The sequence below is a fragment of the Lampetra fluviatilis genome, chromosome 39 (assembly GCF_964198595.1).
Source record: "Lampetra fluviatilis chromosome 39, kcLamFluv1.1, whole genome shotgun sequence".
Taxonomy (NCBI): Eukaryota; Metazoa; Chordata; class Hyperoartia; order Petromyzontiformes; family Petromyzontidae; genus Lampetra; species Lampetra fluviatilis.
Genome location: NC_136313.1, coordinates 8548575 through 8573600, shown reverse-complemented (window position 1 = coordinate 8573600; position 25026 = coordinate 8548575). Strand labels below are relative to the sequence as shown.

The 25026-nt window shown below is 44.6% G+C and overlaps 1 protein-coding gene across 1 annotated transcript in view; it reads left to right on the top strand.

Annotated features, from left to right (window-relative positions):
- Window positions 1-1029: 1029 nt before the first annotated feature.
- The window catches only part of LOC144945960 (disintegrin and metalloproteinase domain-containing protein 10-like), a 54881-nt gene continuing 30884 nt past the window's right edge, over window positions 1030-25026 (top strand). The window contains exons 1-3 of the mRNA XM_078874633.1: window positions 1030-1356; window positions 9853-10003; window positions 23377-23495. Coding sequence (XP_078730759.1) covers window positions 1278-1356; window positions 9853-10003; window positions 23377-23495 — 349 coding nt within the window. The 5' untranslated portion in view covers window positions 1030-1277. The remainder of the gene's footprint in view (window positions 1357-9852; window positions 10004-23376; window positions 23496-25026) is intronic.

Below are 25026 nucleotides of genomic sequence, written 5' to 3'. Positions count from 1 at the left end.
CTGTGTACATAGTATATGCACTTTGTACTCTTATGCAGTACACGTGAACTGTGATGTGGCGTGTGTACTGTAGTGTACACAGCGTAGACTCCAGTGTACACAGTGTACATCGACTATATGTAGTGTGGCGTGTGTACTGTAGTGTATACTGTATACTCCAGTGTATATAGTATACATAGGCTATCGTGTACTGTATATACTCTAGTGTACACAGTACAGTATACATAAACAGTACTGTGTACACTTTGTGTATACTGTAGTGTACACAGTACAGTATACATAGACTGTAGTGTACACTGTGTATATATATACTCTAGTGTACACAGTACAGTATACATAGACTGTAATCTACACTGTGTGTACTGTAGTGTGTACACAGTACAGTAAACATGTATACTGTACTGTGTACACTGTACAGTATACATATATACTCTAGTGTACACAGTACAGTATACATGTACTGTAGACTACACTGTGTGTACTGTAGTGTACACAGTACAGTACACATACTGTACTGTGTACACTGTACAGTATATATACTGTAGTGTACACATTACAGTATACATAGACTGTAGTCTACACTGTGTGTACTGTAGTGTACACAGTACAGTAAACATATATACTGTACTGTGTACACTGTACAGTATACATATATATTCTAGTGTACACAGTACAGCATACATAGACTGTAGTCTACACTGTGTGTGTACTGTAGTGTACACAGTACAGTATATATACTGTAGTGTACACACTACAGTATATAGACTGTAGTGTGTACACTGTACAGTATATATACTGTACAGTGTACACAGTACAGTATATATACTGTATATAGATTGTAGTGTACACAGTACAGTATATATAAGCTGCAGTGTGGCGGTGTTCACAGCAGCGAGTGAATCGGCGTGCGCGCGCGCCCGGCACTTCCGCGATTACCCCCCCCAACCCGCCCCGCCCCCCGAACCCCCCCGCCCCGCCCCCCAACCCCCCCGCCCCCCCTCCCCCACCCCCCACCAACACCGCCCCCGCGTCTCGCCGTGCTCGCATTGTGCGCGAGTCTCCGCGTCCACCGCTCTCCTCCTCCTCTCCGTCTCCGTCGTGTCCGCAGCCCGAGCGAGGAGGCACGGCCGCCCCCTCTTCTTGACAGCCACAACGAGGAGGCGGGGAAAACGCACGAACACCGTGCCGGACCACAGGTAGAGAGACAAACACGGAGACGAGAGATCAACAACAACAGCAGCAGCAGCAACAACAACAACAGCAGAAGCGGAATCACCATGTCCCGCCTGGGCTCGGCTCTCCGTGCCGCCTCCTTCATCCTCGTGTGTGTGGCCGTGCTCACGCCCGCGGTGCACGGTGAGAGAGTACACGGACAGACGAAGCAGACACGGACAAGGGGACAAAGGGGACATGGACACTGGGACAATGACAAACATCCACCCCCCCGCCCCGGGTATGGCCTTAACAGACTTTTGAGACGACAAGTGTTGTTAGCGAGCACCTATGAAGGCCGGCACGGCACACGGAGACAGAGACACACACATGGACACTGGGACAAATTGACATGAGGATGCAGACACATGGACACGACCACATGGACATGATGACACAGACATATGGACACGTTGACACGGAGACATCATCATCATGGGATACTTGGGGACACATTGGCACTTAGACATGAGGACATGCTGCTGCGTCTGGTCCGTGCTGGCAACACAACACAGGGACGACGCGCATACATGGGGATACGGGGACATGGGAATATGGGGACACGGGGATATACATGGGGATATGTGGATATACATGGACAAACGTGGATATACATGGACGAACGTGGATATGGGGACACGGGGATGTAGGACCAACATACATGGACATCGGAACACATGGAACACTTGGACACGCATGTTTACACATAAAGGGACATCTGAACACAGAGGGGTACTTCTATATTGTATAGGGTTTAATGAATACACTATATGGACACGGAGGTAACATCCATGGACAGGTATACGGACTAAAGTAGAGGGACACGGGTACATGGACAGGGGGACACAGATACAGGGACAAGCGACACGTTACGGGAACACATAAACACAAATATGTCAAGGGTATGCGCATAAAAAGCCACGGGCAGGGCCACATAGACACGAATACTTGGACAACGACGTGGACAGAATGAAACTGAATTATCCTATCTGTGCATCCTATGGTATAGGGCACACATTTTGCCTAAAATTCCAGACAAATCTTTTCATGATCGCTTGCGCGTCGTCAGTGTACCTGTTACAGCGTGTGTACTCCTGTTCCGTGACTTTATCTATCCCATTAGACACTGTGTAATGTTTGTGTATAGTACTGTTGTGTATTTTACTGTGATCGAGCTGTGCATGTGTCACCAATGTTGACAACTGGTGGGAGTTCACATCAGCCAGGCTTGTTTGTGTGGAGGTCAGTATCAGGATTGTGGAATGATGATTCCATTGTTATTGATGCTCAAGAAGCCATCCACCAAAGAGATGGAATGGTGAAATTGGCTGGTACTAGGTGAATTATTATATCGCAGTATCGTGAGAGATGGGGATGGCTTGGGGAGTCTTTCCTGCCAGCATTGGATTTACTATGGCTAATGATGATAATGAGCATTATTCAAGCAAGTCTCCCCGATTCTCGATCAGAGCTGGAATCAATTTTAAAGTGTGTAATTCGTAATAAATTGCAGTCGCAATGTTATTGCAATCTCAGCCAACAATGCTACTTTAATTGTAATTGCAGTACAACTTAGCCCATGGCCTGCTGATCCGACAATCGCCGTAACAGATTACTGATGCTCGGTTTGATTAATCGACCAATCGGATAACATGACAATGGTTGGAAGAACAAAAGTATCACCTTTATTCCCACGTGTGCCGCCGGATGGGAGGTGATGGGCCGGGCTTGGTGACTCCATCAATACCATTTGTCGCCATCAATCGACTACAATATTTAATCTAAGAATTGATTGAGTGCACTATTCGTCTAATATATACTCAAAATCCATGGCCTGCCTGAAAATGATACTGGTGTGCAGTCAGCTTTTGAAATCCCCTTCCCATTTTAAACCACCTTCCCACATCCTGGACCAACCACTGTCCAGTATTTATAGGGTTGCATTCATGACGTGTAGAAATGGGCTACATAAACCTGTCGAACCGAGTTTGATTGCCCACCATGGCTAACATAGTGGCGACTAATAACTGAACCGGTCATGGGCCTCCCCCTCCCTCCACTGACCAGCTTTAACCAGCACGGGGGAAGCATGGTCAAATAACCCCCACGACTGATGGGTAAGTCTTTATCCGGCAGTGGATTAACCAAGGACCCTACATGATAATTTTTACTATACTTTATTTATATTATGTTTATAAACATTGATTTGTTTTTCGCGATGCTTTTTGTGAATATGTTGTGCCATCCTCTGCACTGACATTTTGTGCAATATATGTAGAATATTTTTATCCCAGGTTTTCTTTCCAAAAGAGGCTTTTCTCACCGGGCTCTTGCCTGGCTATCAGGTCCATGTGTTTACAGTAATTTGAATAGCAAGGTTAAGTGTGAAGAGTTCATCAAAGCCACTGGCACGTTGATCTCCACTCCTCTACCTTGGCTATCGGTGCTGTCAAATATTCCTCCACCTGCAACCCGCAGGCTCATCCGATGTCTGCATGAATACAACCCTGCTAGAGGCAGCGCACATCTACCCATCCACCAAGATCTCGTAAACATACCGCAAACTAAACATCTGTCTCACAAGCCATTCTAGCAAACGGCTGGGGGGCTCATCAGCTCAGGATTTGACACTAAACATTGGAGATAACTCTAGACTAAAAGCAATGTCCCGAACAAATATCTAAGATTGGATCCCACCACTGAACCTCCTGGTGCCAACCTTCCTCCAAAACAATGGAGCATTTGACTCAATCGCATTCTCACAACCCAGTTAGGCTCACCACCTTCACAAGTGGAATCAAGGGAAGCCCAAAATGGAACTGCAGCGACTCTGACCAAACATTAGGGCACATTGTGAGTCACTGTCACCTTCACGAATTCAGCAGACAGAGCATCAATTAATTCAGCCTCACCTGCACCCATTTTGTGGTTTTAAAACTTGTATATGGATCTTTTATTGCTATTCACAATTTTTTAAGCAAGAAGATTAAAGCCATTTCCATCAATAAACCGCACACCTCGGCCACCACTTCTTGAACTTCTAATCCAACTGCTGCTGCTACTGCAGTCGTTGCCACTCCTCCAAGTTCAGTTTGGCCTTAATTAGGGATCATGAGTGGCACGTGTGCACATGAACAGACCTTGGTCAATCCACTGCTCAACAAGCACCTGTATCTGCTCTGAGTGTTACACTTCATTCATGGTCTGAGACTGTAAAAGCGGACCTTGGATTGTGACTAGCCACGGCATCTGACAGATGGTAGGAGGTGGTGCTGAGGCGTGGTAGCATCAACAGCACTGTACACGATTGTCCTAACACTAGCCTTTTGCCCGTCCAACGACGTGTGTATTTCAGTAAATTTGAAACTTGCAAGCAAAAAGCAGACCGCGACGTGATATTCATTGCATAAATTTTTGTGCAATTTGTAAAGGCGTGGTGACACAGACTTATCTCATTTAAAGGTTATAATCTCTTGTTCATCATGACGTCCTTTTTACTTATATGTCTCAATAGCGTTACGGAGATCACGTGATGACGTGAGGGTTCTGCCTTTGTAGTGAGGGTTGTAAGTTGACGCTGAAGGGGGGAGGAGGCGCCTCGCCCCCCCCCATGTGGAGTGACGTCACCCACTAATTAATATTAATGACAGGGGTGTCCATTTGAAGACGCCACTTCTTCATTATTATTAATGTGGGGGGCTGTTCTATGTGGAGTGACGTCACCTGCTCATGATTATTAATGAGGGAGGCTGGCCGACGTGGAGTGACGTCACGCGCGGGACACACAGACATGCTTGGCTCACTATCGTAGTAAATTGACCCCAAGGGCATCCTCAGCCAACTCGATAAGCTGCCTCTAAATCGGAGGTCAATGTGGAGGTCACACCTGTTTATTATGAGGGCATAGGCTAAAAAGATCGCCTTTAGAACAACGGTTCTGATTGGTTGTGGCATTTGTGAAACGTTGCAGCATCTGCCAGCAGGGTGGCCCAATTGTGGCTTTGCGGTTGGAGGCAAGTGACACCGTCAAACACAATTTTCCTCTCTTCACCCCCTTGAGGGAGTCTTGAATGGGCAAACCAAAGCCATGACCGCAGAAAGTGATGCTGGCACTGCACTTGAGCTTTTGTTTTTGGTGGTGCCTTTTTATAATTTGTTTAGAAATTATAGAAATTATTTTTATATCTGAATCTCACCAGCACGGGTGACCAGTGCTCTATGACTTTTAACCCTGTCGATTTAAACAATGAAAATGCAGCTGACATGAAAAGCAATGAGCTCGGAGGGACAGGAATACAGTGCGGGCCTCAGGTTTATTGTGTTTCGTGTGAAGCGTTTTTGGTTCCTTTATTTTTTTGCCCATTTTGCTTTTGTTTGAATTGACCGCGGGGCAGCGGTGTCCATTACTGCGCGAGAACCAGCCAAGCAATACACGGGAAAGTTTGGTAGCAGAGAGCAATGGGATTTGTTTGTAGATGTTTGTAAGTGTAGGTGTGTCACTTAATAGCTTGGGCTTTGTTGTGTGTGTATGTGGGTTTTTTCTTCTTTACGCTCTGCTGCATGCTTATTCACCCATTTTTTTATTACACGCTTTTATTTAACTCACTTTGTCTGTTGGTGTCGCCGTTGTCGTATCCTCAAATCTTGTAACTCAATTTTAACCCACTTCCCAATGTGGTATCGACTGCAAACTTCGTATACTTATGGCTTACTGATGACAATACCATATTCTATCATAAAAAAATTTAAATCTTTTTACACGCTTTCTATGAACTCACTCTGTCTGTTGTTGTTGGCGTATCCTGAAATTTTGTAACTCAATTTTAACCGACTTCCCAATATGGTATCGACTGCAAACGTGGTATACTTGTCATACTGATGACAATACTATATTCTATCATCAAAATATATATATATTTGTAAACAATCTTTTTTATATGTTATGTTTCCTTGGGTCTAATTGTCCACGCTCAACTAACGTTGGCTGTAAATCACCACGGCCTCTTACGTTATGGCAAGCCTCGGGGCAACTTCCTGGAGTAGTGGAGTTCTGCCATGACTCGTACGGTACATTTCATTAATGCGTATTTTAAAAAAAAGTATTTTTAAATATTACTTATTTATCAGTTATCTACAGAAACAGACTTCCTACACCATAACGGGGGGCGGGGGGGCAACTTATCTGGGAAAGCTGCAGCTCGGTGTTTTTGTGCGAGCAGGACTGGACAAATAGGAAAGTGAAACCGACACCGCTAGGACTAACTGAAGAGTGCTCACGGAACGAAACAATGAAGGCCTCCTTCCTATAAACGTCTCACCCGCACACAAAAAACCGAGTTTATTCTTTACACAACCCATCTGCTGAGCAGCCTTCTGGGAACTGGGAGTGAATCTTATCAGCACCATCCTTTCAACACAAGCAAACGCTGGACTGGATTTGACATTCAATGTCTCTTCATCAGCAGTCAGGCTTACTTGATCCAATTCTGCTGAACTGCCAGATGTTTATAGGCAAGGATCCTTTTTGTAAGAAATGGGTCCTGAGTCGATGTAAAACTATATAATACAAAACACAAAGTAACCATTGTGTTGTTGCAAAGAATGTTAAGTACAAAAAATAATAACCCCGTCCAATATTTCTGTGTCCACATGATAATTTAAAGATTTTTTTTTATCCATTAAGTAGCATGGCCTTCAGGGAGTACATTGTATCAGCAATAATGATTCAACACAAGTAGTCCTCGAGGCCAACAGGTTAAATTACAACTACGTAGGTTTTTGCTGTTGCACTGTCTGATGAAGAAACTCCCAGCACATGGAAGTGAAACACTGGGTCGTCATCATCATGCTCAACAATGCGTTGTACAACCCAAAAACACGTCGGTGAGCTACAGTATGACATAAGTATACCAAGTTTGCAGTCGATGCCACATTGGGAAGTGGGTTAAAATTGAGTTACAAGATTTGAGGATACGACAACAACAACAGAGTGAGTTAAATAAAAGCGTGTAAAAAGGACACCATTTCTGACATTCCTCCATTCTCTGCCACTAATCTAGTGTAGTTGAACTCGGTGTTGCACATCTGAGAATTCATACGTGACCAAGCCCCGCGTAAATTGAATCATATTTATTGATAGGAAACAGTAAACGTGCAGCGACATTCTATGCGTGGGAAGCCTGAATCTCCGTTTAAATTTAATAAATATCCAATGTCAAGTTTGTTATAAAAAGTCACATTTACAACGGCACATGTCCGACATGCTGGGGGCTGAGGTGTCGGTGGATGTGCAAGGAGGTTGGTTTGTGTGAGTGTCTTTAAAAATTGCCAGTTACACCGTCATGCACAATTAGGTCCCAGGACAAAAAAAAGCGGAAAATGCCTTTAACACGGGAAATGCTTTACCGTGCTTTCGAAGCAAGCAAGTGTACGCTATATAAGTACACATTGCTGTGCGTGAAAAGATTGGATTTGTGAACATCTATAGAAAATAACGGTAACACAAAGTGCAATTACTGCTCTGCGAGAGGGTGGTTAATTGCTCTACTGGCGGACGAGATGTAACAGGCTCTTGATTGGACTGTGTTAGGCCCTCATCCTATTGCCAGGCTGCTTTAGACTGGCTTCCCTCATATTGTTCATCGTCGTGGGGGATCCTCTTGTCCTTAGACATCATGGGAAGGTGGTTAGTGGCGTGGTTAAACTGAGGGAAATTGTGCCGATTGTTGCACTTGAGGATTTTTGCTTTAACTTCTTGATGTTGCACACGCTATCCAACGGATAGATGTATGTTTCCTGTTGTTTGGGTGAGGAAATGAGAATAACTGGCATTGGTTAGTTTACCGAAATGTATACAAAACCAGAGAGTGTTTTTCTTTCTGTTAAACAAGATATTTTATATGCCAGGATGTCAAAATATAATCTTTGGTTTTTTCGGTAAAGTCACGTAGATAAAAAAATATAAAATAAAATAAAATGAAAACAAATAAATTAAATCACGACGTTTCGGAAGCAACCCAAGCAACCGTCATCAGGTGTTGACTGCTCCAGCAAATTTTATTTTCTATTTTTTATCTACGTGACTTTACCGAAATAAACAAAAGAGTATTGGTCCTTGCAGTCACGAAAACTTCAAATATACGTCAAAATATAATTTAAAAAAGTGAGCGATTTCACATTCAAATGTGCATTGAGGTATTGCTAATCTGATATTAGCAGCCCTGGGCTAACAGCGGAAATTCCATATTCCTATGACAGGAGCAAGTCTATGCATATGATAATCACTATTGACTTCCCCCACAATGTGTTACTCAATTTATTTATCAAGGAGAAGTGATGGGCTCAGTCGATCCCCAATCAAGATTTGAACTCGCAGTCATCTGATTGCGAGCCGCCCGCTCTAATGCTGAGCCAGCTGGCCCGTGAAAAGAACTGATGTATCTTTTTAATTTCTTTGCTTATGACATTTAAATCGCGTGATCCAGCAAGGTTTGATAACTCGTTTGCAGTTTATTGCCATAGCAGCATGTGGTCTCAAACACCACTGCCAAGAGAATATATAATCACACATAAGCACAGGTTTTAAGTAACATTGGAGTAAAAGCAATAGCCTGTTAACATCAATCACTCGGAATTATTTCAATGTAATTGATTACTTTTTAGGACCTATCACATGGCGTGGAAAGCGGAAACAGGGATTAAGACAGCTTAAGCACGGTATCAATTAGAGGGTTTCCAAAGACAAGCGGATGCCAGTGTGGTGTAATAGTTAGCACCCTGAACTTGAAATCCAGAGATAGCTGATTAGACCTCCTGGCCAGAGATAGCTGATTAGACCTCCTGGCGCTGTTCGAGTGTGACTCACACGTTTCGTGCCATAACACCGCGTGTTGTCAGAAAGTCTTACGTTCCGTAGATGCCACTTTGAGAGGTGTGTTCGTAGGATTGGTCATGAGCCAGAGTTTAATTGTTAGCCGTGTCACGAGGATTAGTAAATGTGAACGGTGCTAATCCTGCTGCGTAATTGAAGCATTCAGAGTACCATTCATTCCACGCCTTGAAATTATTTGATTTGTGTACGCAAGTTAGAGACATTATTCTGACTGATTGTTAATCGCGTAGATTTCTTTGGGGGTCTAGCGTTGTGTAGGTACGGTGCCAAATTCGAACTATAACTGTCCAACACCTGACAGAACCAATCAAATAAAGTAGTCACGTGGGTAAATATGCTAATCGAGTGGGTTCGTTAGCAAAATCTGAATATTAAATGCCAAACAAAATTGTGACATTTATAAAAATGTTGCTGGGTTGTGAAACCCTCCGTGTAAAGATAATCTTGACTGTTAAGAAAAGTAAGTGGGCCTGGGCAGGACAAGTCACTTGAAGGGAGCCTCATGACACAGTGACGAATAGGTTGAGAGTGAACTTGTCCACTACATTAACTGGTTTTTAGGACATTCACTGCAGAATGTCCTGCAGAGCGAATGTCCAGCAGAGCGAATGTCCTCTCTATGCAATGAGCTGGTGAGCACGTGTTGGATGAATTGTTGCATCGTAGACCGTGAGAGATGGCTGTGTCGCAGATTGTTTGAAAATAAAAACCCTGACCGTGTTGTCGGTGGCCCTGTGCGCTCGCTCCAGGCTGGTACGGAAACCCGTTGGGTTCGTTCATCCGGCACTACGAAGGCCTCTCATACGACAGGGATGGGCTGCACCAGCGGCACCAGCGCGTGCGTCGTGCCACCTCCCACCCTGACACAGAGCTCCACCTCGACTTCGTCGCGCATGGACGGTACGTGACCCCCACCCCTCGCCACCTACCCCCCCCACGACCTTCTTGATGCTCTCTCCGTGACCTCCAAGCGCATTATGTGGACTATCGTGCGTCACGCCGGTGCCTCCGAGTGCCTCTTGTAACCTCGGTATGTTGTGTTGAAACCTCAGTATGTATCCTGCGGTCTCCCTGTGGTCTGAGCACACCTTACCTTGCCCCTTCCGTGACCTCCATGTGCCTCTTTAGACCTTCCCATTATCTCCACGTGTTGTGTAGAAAACCTCTTGCATTTAGATGCTGTATACATTGGAGTAGATGTGTTGCGTATGTGTGACTTCCTCGTCCTCTGTTTAGACTTCTCCCATGTGTCCCCGACTTTTGACAAGAATGACTGCAGTAGTTTTTATCACTGTGTACCCACCACATGCTTAAAAATAGCGCCGGTTAATTTGAAATTCTCGTACTAAATATAATGAGGAAGTCCAATTTTGGCTCATTTTCACAAGTCCATTGGAGTGCAAGTATTCAGCTTATTTTTCTTAAATATGTTTCACCTTTTATTAATTGTAGTGACACATTAATTTAGTAAATCATACGTTATTTTTGGCTGAATCTGCTTGTAGTATTTTATTGGTCAGGGCTTTGAAGGCAAGCATTGCTGGACCACGCAGAGACTCTATATTAAAACAAAATTAGTGACTTGCTTACCTTTCCTATACTTTGCACTTCTATCGGTGTTTGTATTGTTTGTTTGTTGTAACTTTCTGACTCACCCCTACTGGACATGTGTGAAAAAGAGCTTCATAGCTCATCAGATTCCTCCTCCAGTCTAAACAAAGATTCTGATTCTAAAAGATTCTGAGATTTGTGAAATTCCCAAACGCCATTGGGCTGGGAGATGGCCAAGATATTGTAGTACAGAAAATGGATTTGTGAATTAACCTGTGTGGATATTTTGAGTATAATCCACCGGCATGCTCGGTGGGGTTTTACCCCGAGTATGGCCGGTTTCCTCGCACATGAAGCAAAAATATCTTTAACAAAATAATGAGGCAAACATCCCTCTGCAGGACCCACGTGAGACAGTCTTGAGACCCCGGGGGGACTTCCTGAATACATAAATTACGTAAATTGCATTATATGTACGGTATAAAATAGATAAGCAGAAGATATGTCTCCCCACAATAAATCTAACTTTTTTTTGCACGCAGCCATCAGCCCCATGACCTCCTGGTAGTGCATAGTTTCATCGGCATTGATTCAAAACAAGCAATCTGTGGACCAGTTTTTACACACGTCAGACCCTGCTTGTATCAATGCTGGTGAACTGCCAAATATTCTCGTTAAAAGCCCTTTATTTAGGAGTATGGGCCCTTGTGTTACTGACAAGGAGGCGGTGATGAGAATACTGTGAGGTTAAGGTCTGTCCGATTGAACGGAGCGAACCCCTCAAACGCGGCGGGTGCAGCGTCTGCAACTCGTCTTGACAGTAACGGTTGGAGCAGCTTGCACAGCAGCTGTGCAGGTGCTGAAATGCATATTTAGGAACAGACGTTTCAAAACAAGGCTTGTGTGTTATTGTTGTGTAAGCGGTCGTTAAGGCTGTAATTCCAAAATGAAATTAAATTGATGGGCCCTGCTGTTCACTCTCCCCAGAGTCATCAGGGCTGCGTCTGCCGTGGCTAAATTTGTGTCACCGGTGCTGGTTTCATCGTGCCGACTGCAGATTAATAATTGCGGAAACGTTCATTGCCTTTTTCTTTGTAATATTCCACAAATATCCCGATTGTGCTATCAGTGTGACAAGACGAAGTATCCATTCAGATATCTCGCAAAACAGTGCATCTCTTCATGTGAGAGAATGGCCCACAGAAGCAGAGATCACAGAGCTACCTCTCAGATCCTGTCAAGTGATGCTTGGTCCACACAGGAAATGGAAGCTCTTTCCCACCCGCTCTGCAGGGAGATTATGGTTCATCACATGACAGTCAAATTAATATTTTTGTAATTCTCACGCAAGAATGTATCTATATTAAGTGCAGAATCAAATGTTATGCGATGGCTTTTTTTCTGCTGTCATTGCTGAACAGGCTAGGCTGTCAACTTGCTACGCTTGAGAACCCAGTTTAATCATGGATGACTGCCTGGATTCAAACCCAGAATCTCTGTGGCATTGTGCTAATTTGACTTTTAAGTTGTTGAGATTTATATTCTTGGTTCTTTCGGTAAAGTCACGTAGAAGGTAAATGATAAAATAATAGAAATATTAAACAAAAAATTATTGCTGTGGATTTCAAACCTGATGACGATTGCTTGTGTTGCAGTGGAAACGTCGTGAGAATTGTATTGTTTAATATTTTTATTATTTTATTATTTCCCTTCTACGTGACTTTACCGAAACAACCAAGAATATGAATCCCTGCAGTCACGAAAGAAGCTTTAAATCGAAATTTTATTATGTTTTATTTTTATTATTTTATCATTTCTCTTCTACGTGACTTTACCGAAAGAACCAAGAAGATGAATCCCTGCAGTCACGAAAGCTTTAAATCGAAATTTTATTGTTTTATTTTTATTATTTTATCATTTCCCTTCTACGTGACTTTACCGAAAGAACCAAGAATATGAATCCCTGCAGTCACGAAAGCTTTAAATATAATTATTTTATAATGTTTCATTTTTATTATTTGATTATTTCCCTTCTACGTGACTTTACTGAAAGAACCAAGAAGATGAATCCCTGCAGTCACGAAAGCTTTAAATATAATTATTTTATTATGTTTTATTTTTATTATTTGATTATTTCCCTTCTACGTGACTTTACCGAAAGAACCAAGAAGATGAATCCCTGCAGTCACGAAAGCTTTAAATCGTGAGAATTATTGTATAATGTTTTATTTTATTATTTTATTATTTCCCTTCTACGTGACTTTACCGAAAGAACCAAGAATATGAATCCCTGCAGTCACGAAAGCTTTAAATATAATTATTTAATTATGTTTTATTTTTATTATTTTATTATTTCCCTTCTACGTGACTTTACCGAAAGAACCAAGAATATGAATCCCTGCAGTCACGAAAGCTTTAAATATAATAATTTTATTATGTTTTATTTTTATTATTTTATTATTTCCCTTCTACGTGACTTTACCGAAAGAACCAAGAATATGAATCCCTGCAGTCACGAAAGCTTTAAATATAATTATTTTATTATGTTTTATTTTTATTATTTTATTATTTCCCTTCTACGTGACTTTACAGAAAGAACCAAAAATATGAATCTCTGCAGTCACGAAAGAAGCTTTAAATCAAAATTGTTGAAATTTATTCTGGTGGCTTTCTCATTTCTAGTTTGGAGAGTGGGGGGGCGGTTTCTGTTACGTTTTTAGTTCTCACGAAGGTTCGGAGAGTGCAACGCACAGTCAATCCTGCCTGATCGGCTCCTGAAATTTTAATGTGCGAGACACAACGCTGCAGTGTGTGACCTTTCATTCCAAAGCACCTTGTAATATAACTCTCTGTTCTCCTTGGGGAATAAGACGAAATAAATGTTTTACAGTGAACCTTTACACATAATTTGCAAGCTCATGTTAAGCTAATAGATTGTCCTGTCTGCATGGTAGCCGTGTGGTTGTGAGGTCACAGCGCTGCGCTGGCTGCGCTGAGAATCTGGGGTTTGGATCCAGGCTTCAGCTGCCTGTGATTAAACGCGGTTTGGTTGAGCGAATCGATAGTCTCGGCTCGGTCACCTATGATGGCGCAAAACAAAACAAAAAACATCGTATTAAATTTGGTTCTGCACTTTGTCTAAATTCCTGCTCGGAGTTAATATCTTGGTTTGACTGATATGTGAAGAACATTACACTCATATGCAGAGCGAGTGGGAAAGTTCTGCCCCCTACAGCATGGACAAGAGGCGACCTAAATGGATATCAGAGGTAGCTTTGTAATATCCAAATCTATGGGAGCGAGATATCCATTCGGAACTCTTGAGAGGACCGAATGGTTACTTCGTCTCTTGCCATGAAGCCAATAGCACAATCGGGACACATTTAAGGGGTAACGAAGGCAGTAAGTATGGAAACAATTGACAATGGAGTGGACCGGCATATACCACGTTTGGGTGGGTAGGTTTGTGGGTGGCTGAGTGAGTGGGTGGATGTGTGGGTGAGTGAGTGAGTGAATGGAAGGATGGATGCATGGGTGGATGGATCGGTGGATGGATGAGTGAATGAAAGGATGGTTTGATGGGTGGGTGTACCTCTGCACACACTGTCCATCAGATAGCATGGAGCAGATTAGTGTAAACACTTGTATACGAGTTTGCACGACTTGTAATCAATCCTTTGTTTAATTGGCAGCAGTATCGACACACGAAATACATCTTTTCTTCTTGTCCCATCCAGCCCTGTTATTGAGGCCACTGGGTACAAGAACTTCGGTTTGTGGTTTGTGGTCCTCTACTGTTGACGATCTTATCCGTCTAACAAACAAGTCGTTTAATTCAACGGGGGGGGGGGGGGCGAATACAATGCCCGTCTGCATTTAAGAATGTTGTGTGTAGAGAGACTGCTTGGGAGCTCCACTTCCCATGAGCGATAAACGTGGGGAGGCGAGCGAGCGAGCAGCAATGGCGATGGTGGCTGACGTGTGACACGTCCCCTGGTCCGTGGTAATGGGGGATGGACGCTTCATAGCTGCCTCAACTAAACTATTTTTTTTTACCAGGTCAAGCCCACTGAGCTATATAGCTCTTTTTCAGAAGCGACCTGGCCACAAATGGTAGCTCAATAAAGTGACTTATATGGATATTTATAGTAGCCAAATTTGGTTGGCTATCTACGGTGCGAAAGAAGTTCAAACATGCATACATGTGTAGTGACTGACTTGTAGACGTAACTTCTTGGAGGCAATTTTTTTTTTATTAAACACCAAGCACACACCCTACACTGTTACGCACTCCGTCTCTCGCTTAAACGCATCTCTACACTGGTTGCTAGCCTACAATGCAACGCTAGCCGTCTGACACTGACGGCGCTGAACTAAGACAGCCAACTACCGTCTAGCAGCGCAATTATCAAGTGACGACGAAGGCACGAGACGACAGCGGCGAAGGCGACGTTCTTCAAAAGCAACGACGACGATGACGACGGGGATCACACTCCAAACGACGGCCCTGATCTCCCACTCGGGGTCCCCTTTTATCCTGTTCGCGTGGCCTCGATGCGCCCCGGCCACGCCTCCCTTCTGGAACCTACTAGTGGGCTCTCGACGTGTCCCTTCCGTAATCTTTATCCTAGATCCCTCTTGGGTCCATCACGTGGCCTGCTGTCAATCAGGGCTGCTTCGAGCTGCAGATCCCCTTCCCTGCCAGCAGCCAGCGCTATGCTACGTAGTGACCAATTCTATGTCACTACACATGCGTTCTAAAATTGGAGGGAAAAACTGGAGGTCCTGACTCGACAAAAAGCCAATTACAACCACAGAGTGTGTGTGGCTCGTTGTAATTTTGCACCTTGATTGAGAGACAAATTCCGCAAGGTTCTCTCGCTGTCGGGCATCCGTGAGTTTTCCCACATCCTGCCCACCCTCTGTGGCCCCGCTCAGGAGCGGAGTGAAGATTTCGTTTCTGCGTTCCATCGCCTGTGTACCTCTTGAGACATTTGGCGCTGAGATTGAGCAATCACCATTAACCACAAGGCAGGAAGTTTCCCACTGACGTCTCGATTGAATTTTTTAATTTTTTAACCGGTGCACTGCATTGCTGGATTATTGTTTATTACGGTGCCGCTGCGAGTGAGTCATTCTGCCGAGCATGTTGTGGGTTGTCTCCATCACTCCACTCGTTTAATTCTTGATTTGAAGCTTTCGTGACTGCTATGATTCATACTCTTAGGTTTTTTCGGTAAAGTCACGTAGGTAAAAAATAAAAAAATAAAAATAATAGAACTAAAATACTAAATAAAAATCCAAGAGACAAGCTCTTAAATACAAGTTAAGGGGGAGGGGGGGCTTATCTGAATGTGGTAGCCAGGGAATGGCACGGGGTGGGGGGCGGGGCTAAAAGAGAACAATGGTGCACATCGACTCAGGGTTGTGGCCGGTGTTGGCTGATAATAAGCATAAAAGGAAGCAGTACTGTTAAACGCTGGGGATGTCAACACTCGGTAAAGTAGAATAGTACCTGTCAAATAAGATTGTACAAATATGTGTAGAGCTTGTCTCTTGGATTTTTCCTCACTTGATACGGTAAATTTAGCTGTGACGGTCCCACCTGATGACGGAGACTTGTGTTGCCTCCGAAACGTCGTGATTTATTTTATTTCTATTATTATTTCAAATTTTTTTTACCTACATGACTTTATCGAAAAAACCTAAGAGTATGAATCCACTTGTTTACCCAAGCAAATCTCGCTGAGTCTCAACACTCGGTTTCAGGAGGGTCCTACTCGGTTTTCGCCGTTGGCGGTGATGTTGCCTTTGTGTCATCCCAGTGGAGTCGTTGGCAGGTAAATGTGTTTAGCATTGAGATGTTTGGCCAAAACCAGGAAGGCCTCTCTAAGTCTGAGATATTTTGTCGGGAGGGTCCTCGAATGTTTCGTCCAATTTCAGCAATTAGTGTTTTGGCTTCACGTGGGAGGAGGAAACTGAATTGCCCGGAAAAAATCCATGCTTACGTGGTGGTAACACTCAAAGCTCTCCACAGATAGATTCAATAATCCATTACCTTATTTCCATGTGGTACAATGAAGCAGAGTACCCGGAGAAAACACGTCGCAGTTACGAGGGGGTAACACTCAAAGCTCCACACACGTGAGTCCTTGTCCTGGTGTTCCCCTATAGGCAATCTCCCATCCAAGCTCTAACCAGTCTCAACGCTGCTTAACTTATGAGATCTGAGACCTGATTGAGATCGGGCTCATGCAGGCCGATTCCGACGTAAGGCAAGGTGTGCCTGCTGGCTCCAAATAACAAACCAGGATGGAAGCCACCACCTCTCTCTAACCGGGTCGCGCTCCCAGCGTGTGTGTTGGTTGTTTTTACTTCTCGGGACAGTTGCTGTATAACAGGAAGTGTCACGCCCGGCTTTGTGCGCTGTCGTGCGTGCGTGTGGGACGAACCACGAACGGTTTTTGTTTTTTTGTCCAGAGGAGGGAACCACCCCCACCGCAGCCAATGCTGGCGCTGAGCCATGGAAAGCTGCCAAGCCACCGCATAGCGTTTCTTCCTTGCTATCTTTCGCGCAACGCTCACGCAGCAGCTGGGTGTGGCCCTGAAACTATAACCAGCGCTAGAAAACCAGCAAGGTTGTGGATGTTTAGAATAGAGCTGGGAATTTTGTTTTCGGTGTTGTGCGTTTTGTGGAATATTGTTTTTTATCGGGTGCGTAACAGTATGCGGAAGCTACCTGGCCTTTCACTCCATACGAAGCTATGGATGTTCTCGGCCACAGTCATGCCCTCACTTGTGTATGCTTGTGAAACGTGGACTCCTTTGAAGGAACGTTTGCGCCGGCTTTATACATTCTGGTTGGCTTTGCCTACGATCCATCCTTGGTTTAACCAGACTGATTCTGTGTGATAAGCTTACAGTGAGGCCCTCCGGAGGCGAGGTTGCATAGGCTGAGTCATGTAGCCCGCATACCCAGCCACTACATGCCTAAGCAACTTTTGTTTTGCCCAAGAGGGGGATACATGGGTGTGGCATGGGCTAGTGAACAGATAGATGGGCTGATGTGGTACAGGAGGATGTGGAGCTGATTTGACTTGCTGCTGACTGTACTGTACTTGATCAGCTTCAGTGGAGGAGGCTCGTGAAGGACGCTCCTACACAGTTGGAGGCAGGCACCCTCCGAACAACAACAGAGAGGGTGGAGGAGGGACACTCACAACAATGGGGCGAGTTCCAGGTGGATAAAATACAGCAAGTTTGCATAATAGGGGGCATAGTAGGGAGCTCAGTGATCTCATTCAGTCAATCCATAATAACTGGGTCTGTCCCATGACCTGTTGGCGAGCTTTCCTAGCTTCACGTGGCTTCAAGGTGCACCTAGCCTGGCACAAGCATTGAGGTGACGTCACCGCCACTTAGTGGCGAATGGCAGTTGTTGCATGGGGAGTGGTAGTGTAGTGGTGAGTGCACTGTCCTACGAACCTGGAACCCGGAGTTCAATTCTGGGCCATGGCTAACATCAATACTTAGTGATTATTTCATCTGGTTGTAGGCCTCCCCAAGGTCAACTCGGCGTTAAATCAGTACCTGGTGGGATGTGTAAGCATCAGCATTGGGGAGACGAAAGGTGGCCAGGCGTGCTACTGCCCACGACCTCGTGCGCCGTGCTGGCATTATTCGGTGCTCGCTAACAGCACTTGCCCCAACACCAGTCTGCATGGCTATAGGGTGATGTTTGTCTTTGTGGTGTTTGCGAACAGCACTTGCCTTGCACACACACAGTTTATATTAGCTACATGGGGGATCTTTGTGTTTGCACATGCGAGTCATGGCTGTGATGAAAGCGAGGGGTGTGTCTGGTGGGTGTTTTACCTTTGGACGCTTGTGCACACAAAGCCGGGCGTGACACTTCCCGTTGCAGTGAAATTAGACACGAAACTTTTTTATTTTACCAGGTAAGGTCCACTGAGCTATGTAGCTCTTTCTCAAATGTCACCTGGTCACAAATGATAGCTCAACGAGGTGGCCTATCACGTGGAAATGTATAGCAGCCAAATACTGTAAACGCATGTTGATTCTAAATGTGGAGGGGAAAACCGGAGGACCCAGAGAGTCATTGGCCAGGAGTTTTGTTTGTAGACAGGCAGGAGCAGCCACATCTTCTTGTATCTGGTGGCATCGGCCAGAGTACGCGCAGTCTCGTTTAGATATGAGAAGCTAAGCAAGGGTATAGAGCCTGGTTTTTAATGCTTGATTGTAAATGAAAAGTAAAACAGTGATGCAAGTCGGTGTCTCCTCGATCAATTGTGAGTGGTGGCTCCTCACCAATTGATTTTGTTTTTACCTTTCGATTTAAAGCTTTCGTGACTGCAGGGATTCATCTTTCAGAGTCTGAATGGACTCTGTCTTCTTGACAGACCTGTTCTTCACCTGAGGATGGCTGCTTGCGTTGTGGCCGAAACGTCGTGAGAATTATTTAATTATGTTTAATTTTTATTATTTTATTATTTCCATTCTACGTGACTTTACCGAAAGAACCAAGAAGTTGTTTTTACCTTCCTACATTTCTACAACTCTGATGGCATGATGATGACATTGGTGATAGAAAAGGCAATGATGTTGACAATCATGACAGATTTTCTTTTGTTATCCTGTAAATGTACACTTTTTTAACCAGGAAAGCCGTACTGAGTCTCAAGAATATTTTCCAGGAGGATTCTGCAAATTTTTTGCCTTTGGTGGCGATGTTGCTGCCCTGTGTAATCCCAATTGAATTGTAGATTTTTGTTTTGTTAGGATTGAAGGAAACAAGAGAACCCAGGGGAAACTCATGCGGATGGTGATCATGATGAGGATGATGAATGGGCCCTGGCCAGGATATGAACCCAGGTCCTCACTCCTGAGAGCACAGGGTTCTATTGCCTGCTAAGCCACTATCCCCAGCAACGCTACGCACTCTATATAGTGGCACACGTGCACTGTGTGTCATTGGAGAAATTCTGCGTAAGCATTTTTGATATGTAATTAAATTAAGGTAATTGGAGCTCAAATGCAGTGTTAAAGGTGGCACGTGACCATGCAAAGGTGATGTGGCCGACATGCAATTCAGCGAGCCCGACCTTCTCTCTGCAAGTGCCACGTTTGGGCCGAGCTTTTCGACGGAGCTCACGGGCGCTTGAGCGTACGGGGTAAAAATAGTGGCAAACAGTCATGGCGCCAGCTTGACGTGACGACTGTGGGAGTCTTCGCACCCCGGCTAATGGCCTCCGAGCTCGTTAGTCCCGTCAGCTGCGCGAGCGTCGCCCATCATCTCCGCTCCCCCTCGCCCTACGCCGCCACCGCCCGCCGCGTAGCTTACGTTCTTCTTCTTATTAATAATAACGTTCTTACAACGTTTTTATTATTACTATTATTACTATTATACGTTCTTATTATCCCTTCTAATTTTATTACTATTTGTGTGTGCGCCATTTTCTTCTTGCACATTAAGTCCGCTTGCAATAATCGGTGGAGTCTGCGGTGTTTTGTTTTTATTTAAATTAATGTTTTGTTAAACATCCCTCAACTAACTTGTTTAAGGCATTAAGGCCGCCCTCACAGTTGGACATGAGATTTACTTGACTGAACCGAGAGCCAAAATACCGGCCATTGGGGGATCCAATTTATCGACCCTCCAACCAGCGCTGGTTTGGAGGTCTTTGGGCTCTGCCTTGGGTTCGTAATAGGGGGGCTGAAGTTAGGGTCCAAAGACATACAAGTGTGAGGGGAGCTAATGATCCGATTCCAGTCCTTCCCTGCAAGTTTTGTTATTCTGTGGTCCCCTACGGACAGCATCAGTTTCGGTGCATCAGCAGCACAGAAAAGTATCAAGTCCTGACCCATGATTCTTGTTTTAGCCACCACAGAGCGGTGATGATTATGATTACAGGGATAATGTTTTCATTGTTGGAGTATGTGCAATCAGAGCTGTGTGTGTCACTGATATGATGTCCACTAGGCATATAATGATTAACTCCACGCCAGCCATTCGATTAATTGTCACGATTTGGAGTCGATTCACGAATTTATAATTTTTTATCGCAGTATTAGCATCTCGTTTGCATTGTTTCTTGTTTTTAACACAATTTTTGTCTTTGCTTTAGCAAAAACGGTTACATCAGCGCACCATAGCGTGCATATAATTTGCTAAAAAAAATCGTCATGTATAGATTCTCACACGCATGATTCTATGCACACATCGTGAGCGCAAGTTCCAGTCAACTCGATGAATCACTGCACACGCAGTGCCCTCACAGTTCGGGCCGCCCCCCGCTCATTCATTCTTACCCTGAGCCCTACCGAGCAAGGGAAAGTAAATACCCGTGCAAGCAATTACTACAACCCCATGTCTCTTAATGCCGGCCTTTGCCCTGCATCATCGATCAGTGAGAACCTTTGCTCTGTGTGAGAGTGAAAGGAGAGAGAGGTTAACAGGTAGAGGTAGCTGGTTTGCTCGGAATCCCCCTGGGTGCCGAGTTGGTAATCGCTGGAAAAAAAATTTAACCACTGAGTGCAGCTTTCAACCGCAAGTCTAAAGTGTAGTGAGCCGACGGTCTAAGCCCTGTCACGAGTAATGCACGATTAAATAATCAGTGTACTTTTTATTTTCCCATTTATTCCACTTTTTTTTTAATCCAGGAAAGCCTCAATGAGTCTCAAGACTGATAATTGGTTTTTTACCCTTTTATCTGGCAAGAAAACTGACAACTTTTTTTACGAGGAGTCATGTTTGCATAGACCACAATACCTGTAGTCATAATGCAAAAAAAGACATAATTCTGATAATGTCTGCACTGTCCTTTTGTATTATGACTGCAGGTATTGTGGTCGATGCAAACATGACTCCTCGTAAAAAAGGTGTCAGTTTTGTTGCCAGATAAAATGGTAAAAAGCCAATTATCATATTTTTTACTGGCAAATGAGGTACCAATGGTGTAAATGCTTACCCCGAGCTCTCATACTCTGATGGTGCATTGTCTTTGAGTTGTGCGCCTTTTGGCGTCATCTGGTCCAACCCATGTGAGACTAGGCTCTAAGGAAAGCTGTCTCGGGTGTGGACCAATCACCTTCAAGGACAGTGCAGACATTATCAGAGTTATCTTTTTTGTTTGCATTATGACTGTAGGTATTGTGATCTATGCAAACATGACTCCTCGTAAAAAAGGTGTCAATTTTGTTGCCAGATAAAAGGGTAAAAAACCAATTATCATATTTTTTTACTGGCAAATGAGGTACCAATGTCGAGTCTCAAGACTGTTTGTTAGGGTCCTGCCAAGTTTTTGCATTGAGGGCCGACGATTGCAATGTAAACTAAACTATTTTTTATTTAACAGGTAAAACCCACTAAGCTTTCTGGCTCTTTTTCAGAAGCAACCTGGCCACCAATGATAGCTCAACAAAGTGGATTATGTGTAAATGTATAACATCTAAATAATCTCAATGCATGTTTCTAAATGTAGAGGGAAAAACAGGAGGACCCGGAGAAAAATCCATGTGTCCACGGAGAGAAAATGCAAACTCCAAATATATAAGCGTCGGGGTCGGGATCGAACCCACAACCTCCTGTATACCTGGCGAGGAAGGTGACATCTCGCCACCAATTGAGTAATTTTTGGGTATTTTTTTTAATTTGGACTGGGACGCCGGGACACTACTCGTGCGAATTACGTCACGGTGATTTTTAACGCAGCTGTGAAGCAGTAGGACGCATAGTATTTTTGAGATAATTTTTACCGCAGTATTATTCACGGTGGCCGCTAGACTCGAACCACAAATCTTTGCAATAAGCGGCGAATGCGCTACCACTCAGCCACGTTAATTTGGCATGTTCTCGCTCTGACAATTAAAAATGCATGCCTGACTACCACGCGACGAACATTTACAAAGCAGGGCGAGTGAGAGAGTATGATAAGAGGCAATTTAAGGGATCTTGGAAATAGTTCTGTGATGTCATCCTCCAAAGGCAGATGTCTGGCACATGATGATGCACTGTTTTGTTCAAGAGCACCAAATGGAAACAATTATGAAAATCGTTTGTTCTGATGTAACCATTAATGTGTGATTGTCTGTCTGCCTGTTTGTCTCTGTGTGTCTCCTTGTGCGTGCGTGTCCATGTCTGCATCTCTACATGCGTGTGACTGCATGTGTGCATCTGTGCATGTGTGCGTGTCTAAATGTGTTTGTGTCTGTGTGCGCGTTTATGCATGTGTGTGTTTGCATGACCATGTATGTGTACACTCACACGTGCGTTTGCATGTTTGTACGCATGCGTGTGTGCATATTTTCCACCTTCGCTTGTCCATATGTGCGTGTGTCTGCGTGCGTGTGCATGTGGGTAGTGGTGGTATATTGGTTAGCGCACCGCACTACAAACCCAGCAACCTGATTTCGATTCTCGCTCCCGACCAACAACAGCGGTGAATATTTGAACCGGTCCTGGGCCTCCTCTAGGTCGACTCAGCCTTAAATGTCTACCTCGTGCAGTGTGTAGAAAACATCAGCACTGGGGGAGACAAAGGCAGCCAGGCGTGATGCTAGCCATTCCCCACCCCCTCGCGTGCCGTATCGACCTTCAAAGGTGCCACTCGCTAGCAGCACTTGCCCCGCCAGTCTGCAAAGGCTTATAAGGTGGAATTTTTCTCTTTATCTTCGCATGTATCTCAACCCCCGTGGTGGAGCAGGCAGTTCAACTTGCGCATGAAGCGGGACACGTCGATCTTCTCCGACGACTTCTTCGTGGAGCTGCCGACGGGCGAGCGGCACGACGACACGTCGCACATCTACGCCGGGAAACTCCACGGTGCGGCTCCCCCCCACATCCCCGTGGTGGTGGCGGTGGCAACGGCAATGTCACCGTCCATTGCCTGTCCTTTGTCTATAGCCTGTGTGAGAAGGTCACGATAACTCTTGTAAAGGTGATCGAATATACACGGTAGTTTAGTTGACACTTGCTTTGCTATTCGGGACTCGCCCGATAGAAAGCCGGACAAATTTACAGAAGGGTTGCCCAAAATTTGGTGGTTCAAACGGCACCTGATGGGTCAGCCTCCGATTAGCACGGTTGGCTACGTACAATGCGAACGAAGTTCAACATGCATAGAAGCCTTGTCCGTCGCCAAAGACGATGATGTATGATGTTATGGGACATCACACACTTCCAAGGACGCATGTTGAAAAGTTTTGCAGAATCCACGCATATGCATGCTTTTTCTTTTTGGTGTTTTTGTCTGCTCTCCCAGTTGTATCCCAGTCGTGCTATTGTTTCATCAAGCGAGGTATCCATTCAGAGCCAGTGCAACCCCTGGTGTTTGAGAACGGCCCACAGAAGCGGATATCACAGAGCTACTTTTGAGATCCCTTTAAGTGAGCTCGAGTTCACACGGCCTAAGGCATCAATTCCCCATCTACCCTGCCATAGTAAGTAATGTTTGGTGCATGACAGTCAAGTAAATATTTTTCATTCTCAGATCTTGACTTCAGCTAAATTACATGCAGCACCAAATTTTAATAAATTTTGGTTTTCTTGCGTGCAGTCGTTGGTGGCCGCGTTGAGGGCTTCAACTCGCCGCCACGCCCGAGAAGCCAGTCTAGCTACGGCCAGCTGCTGTTAAACGAAGGTGCAAAACGAGCAGCCCTTATCGAGCAGCTGCCCACGTGGGTTTTATGTCCTGGGCTGTCCCACATTAGACTGAAGCTTCGATAATGACAAAAACAACGCTTTAAAGGCATGGCCATCGCCGCACTGGCAAATATGAAGGCAACACCTCGGTGGTGACACGAGAGGGCATCTAAATGCTGTCCGTGGATGGTGAGTGGAGTGGGGGGGTGGCTGGGTAGCTTTTTGATTGGGCGAGATGGCGTGCTTTGAATAATTGCACTTGTAGTTAATGACACTAATTAATCAGGAGCTGTTATTCGTCATTCAAGTCAATGCATGTTGTCACCTTAATTGGCAAATGCCACTGCCCGTTGACCTCTTATAATAATTGTTAATTGAACAGCGACAAAGTGGTTTTTAATTAGAGTTTGGAGAGTGTAGCATAGAGTGTCTCACAGAGTGTCCGATAATATTAGATGGGGCTAAACAATTTCCCGTGTGAACAGATCATACATTTGGATTGTTGGGTGTGCATGGGACTTGTATTTGTGGCCTAGGGCAGGCTGCCAAAATTGCCTTGATTCAGATGTTTTTGTTCTCTTTGATCATCTTGGGAATTTTTTTCACTTTTCAGAAGTAACATCCGAACAGCCCTGATAAAATCCAGGATTTGGCTAGTCCAGGCTAAAGACCTTTATCCGCTGCCTATGACTGATTTTTTCTCTCTTTATGA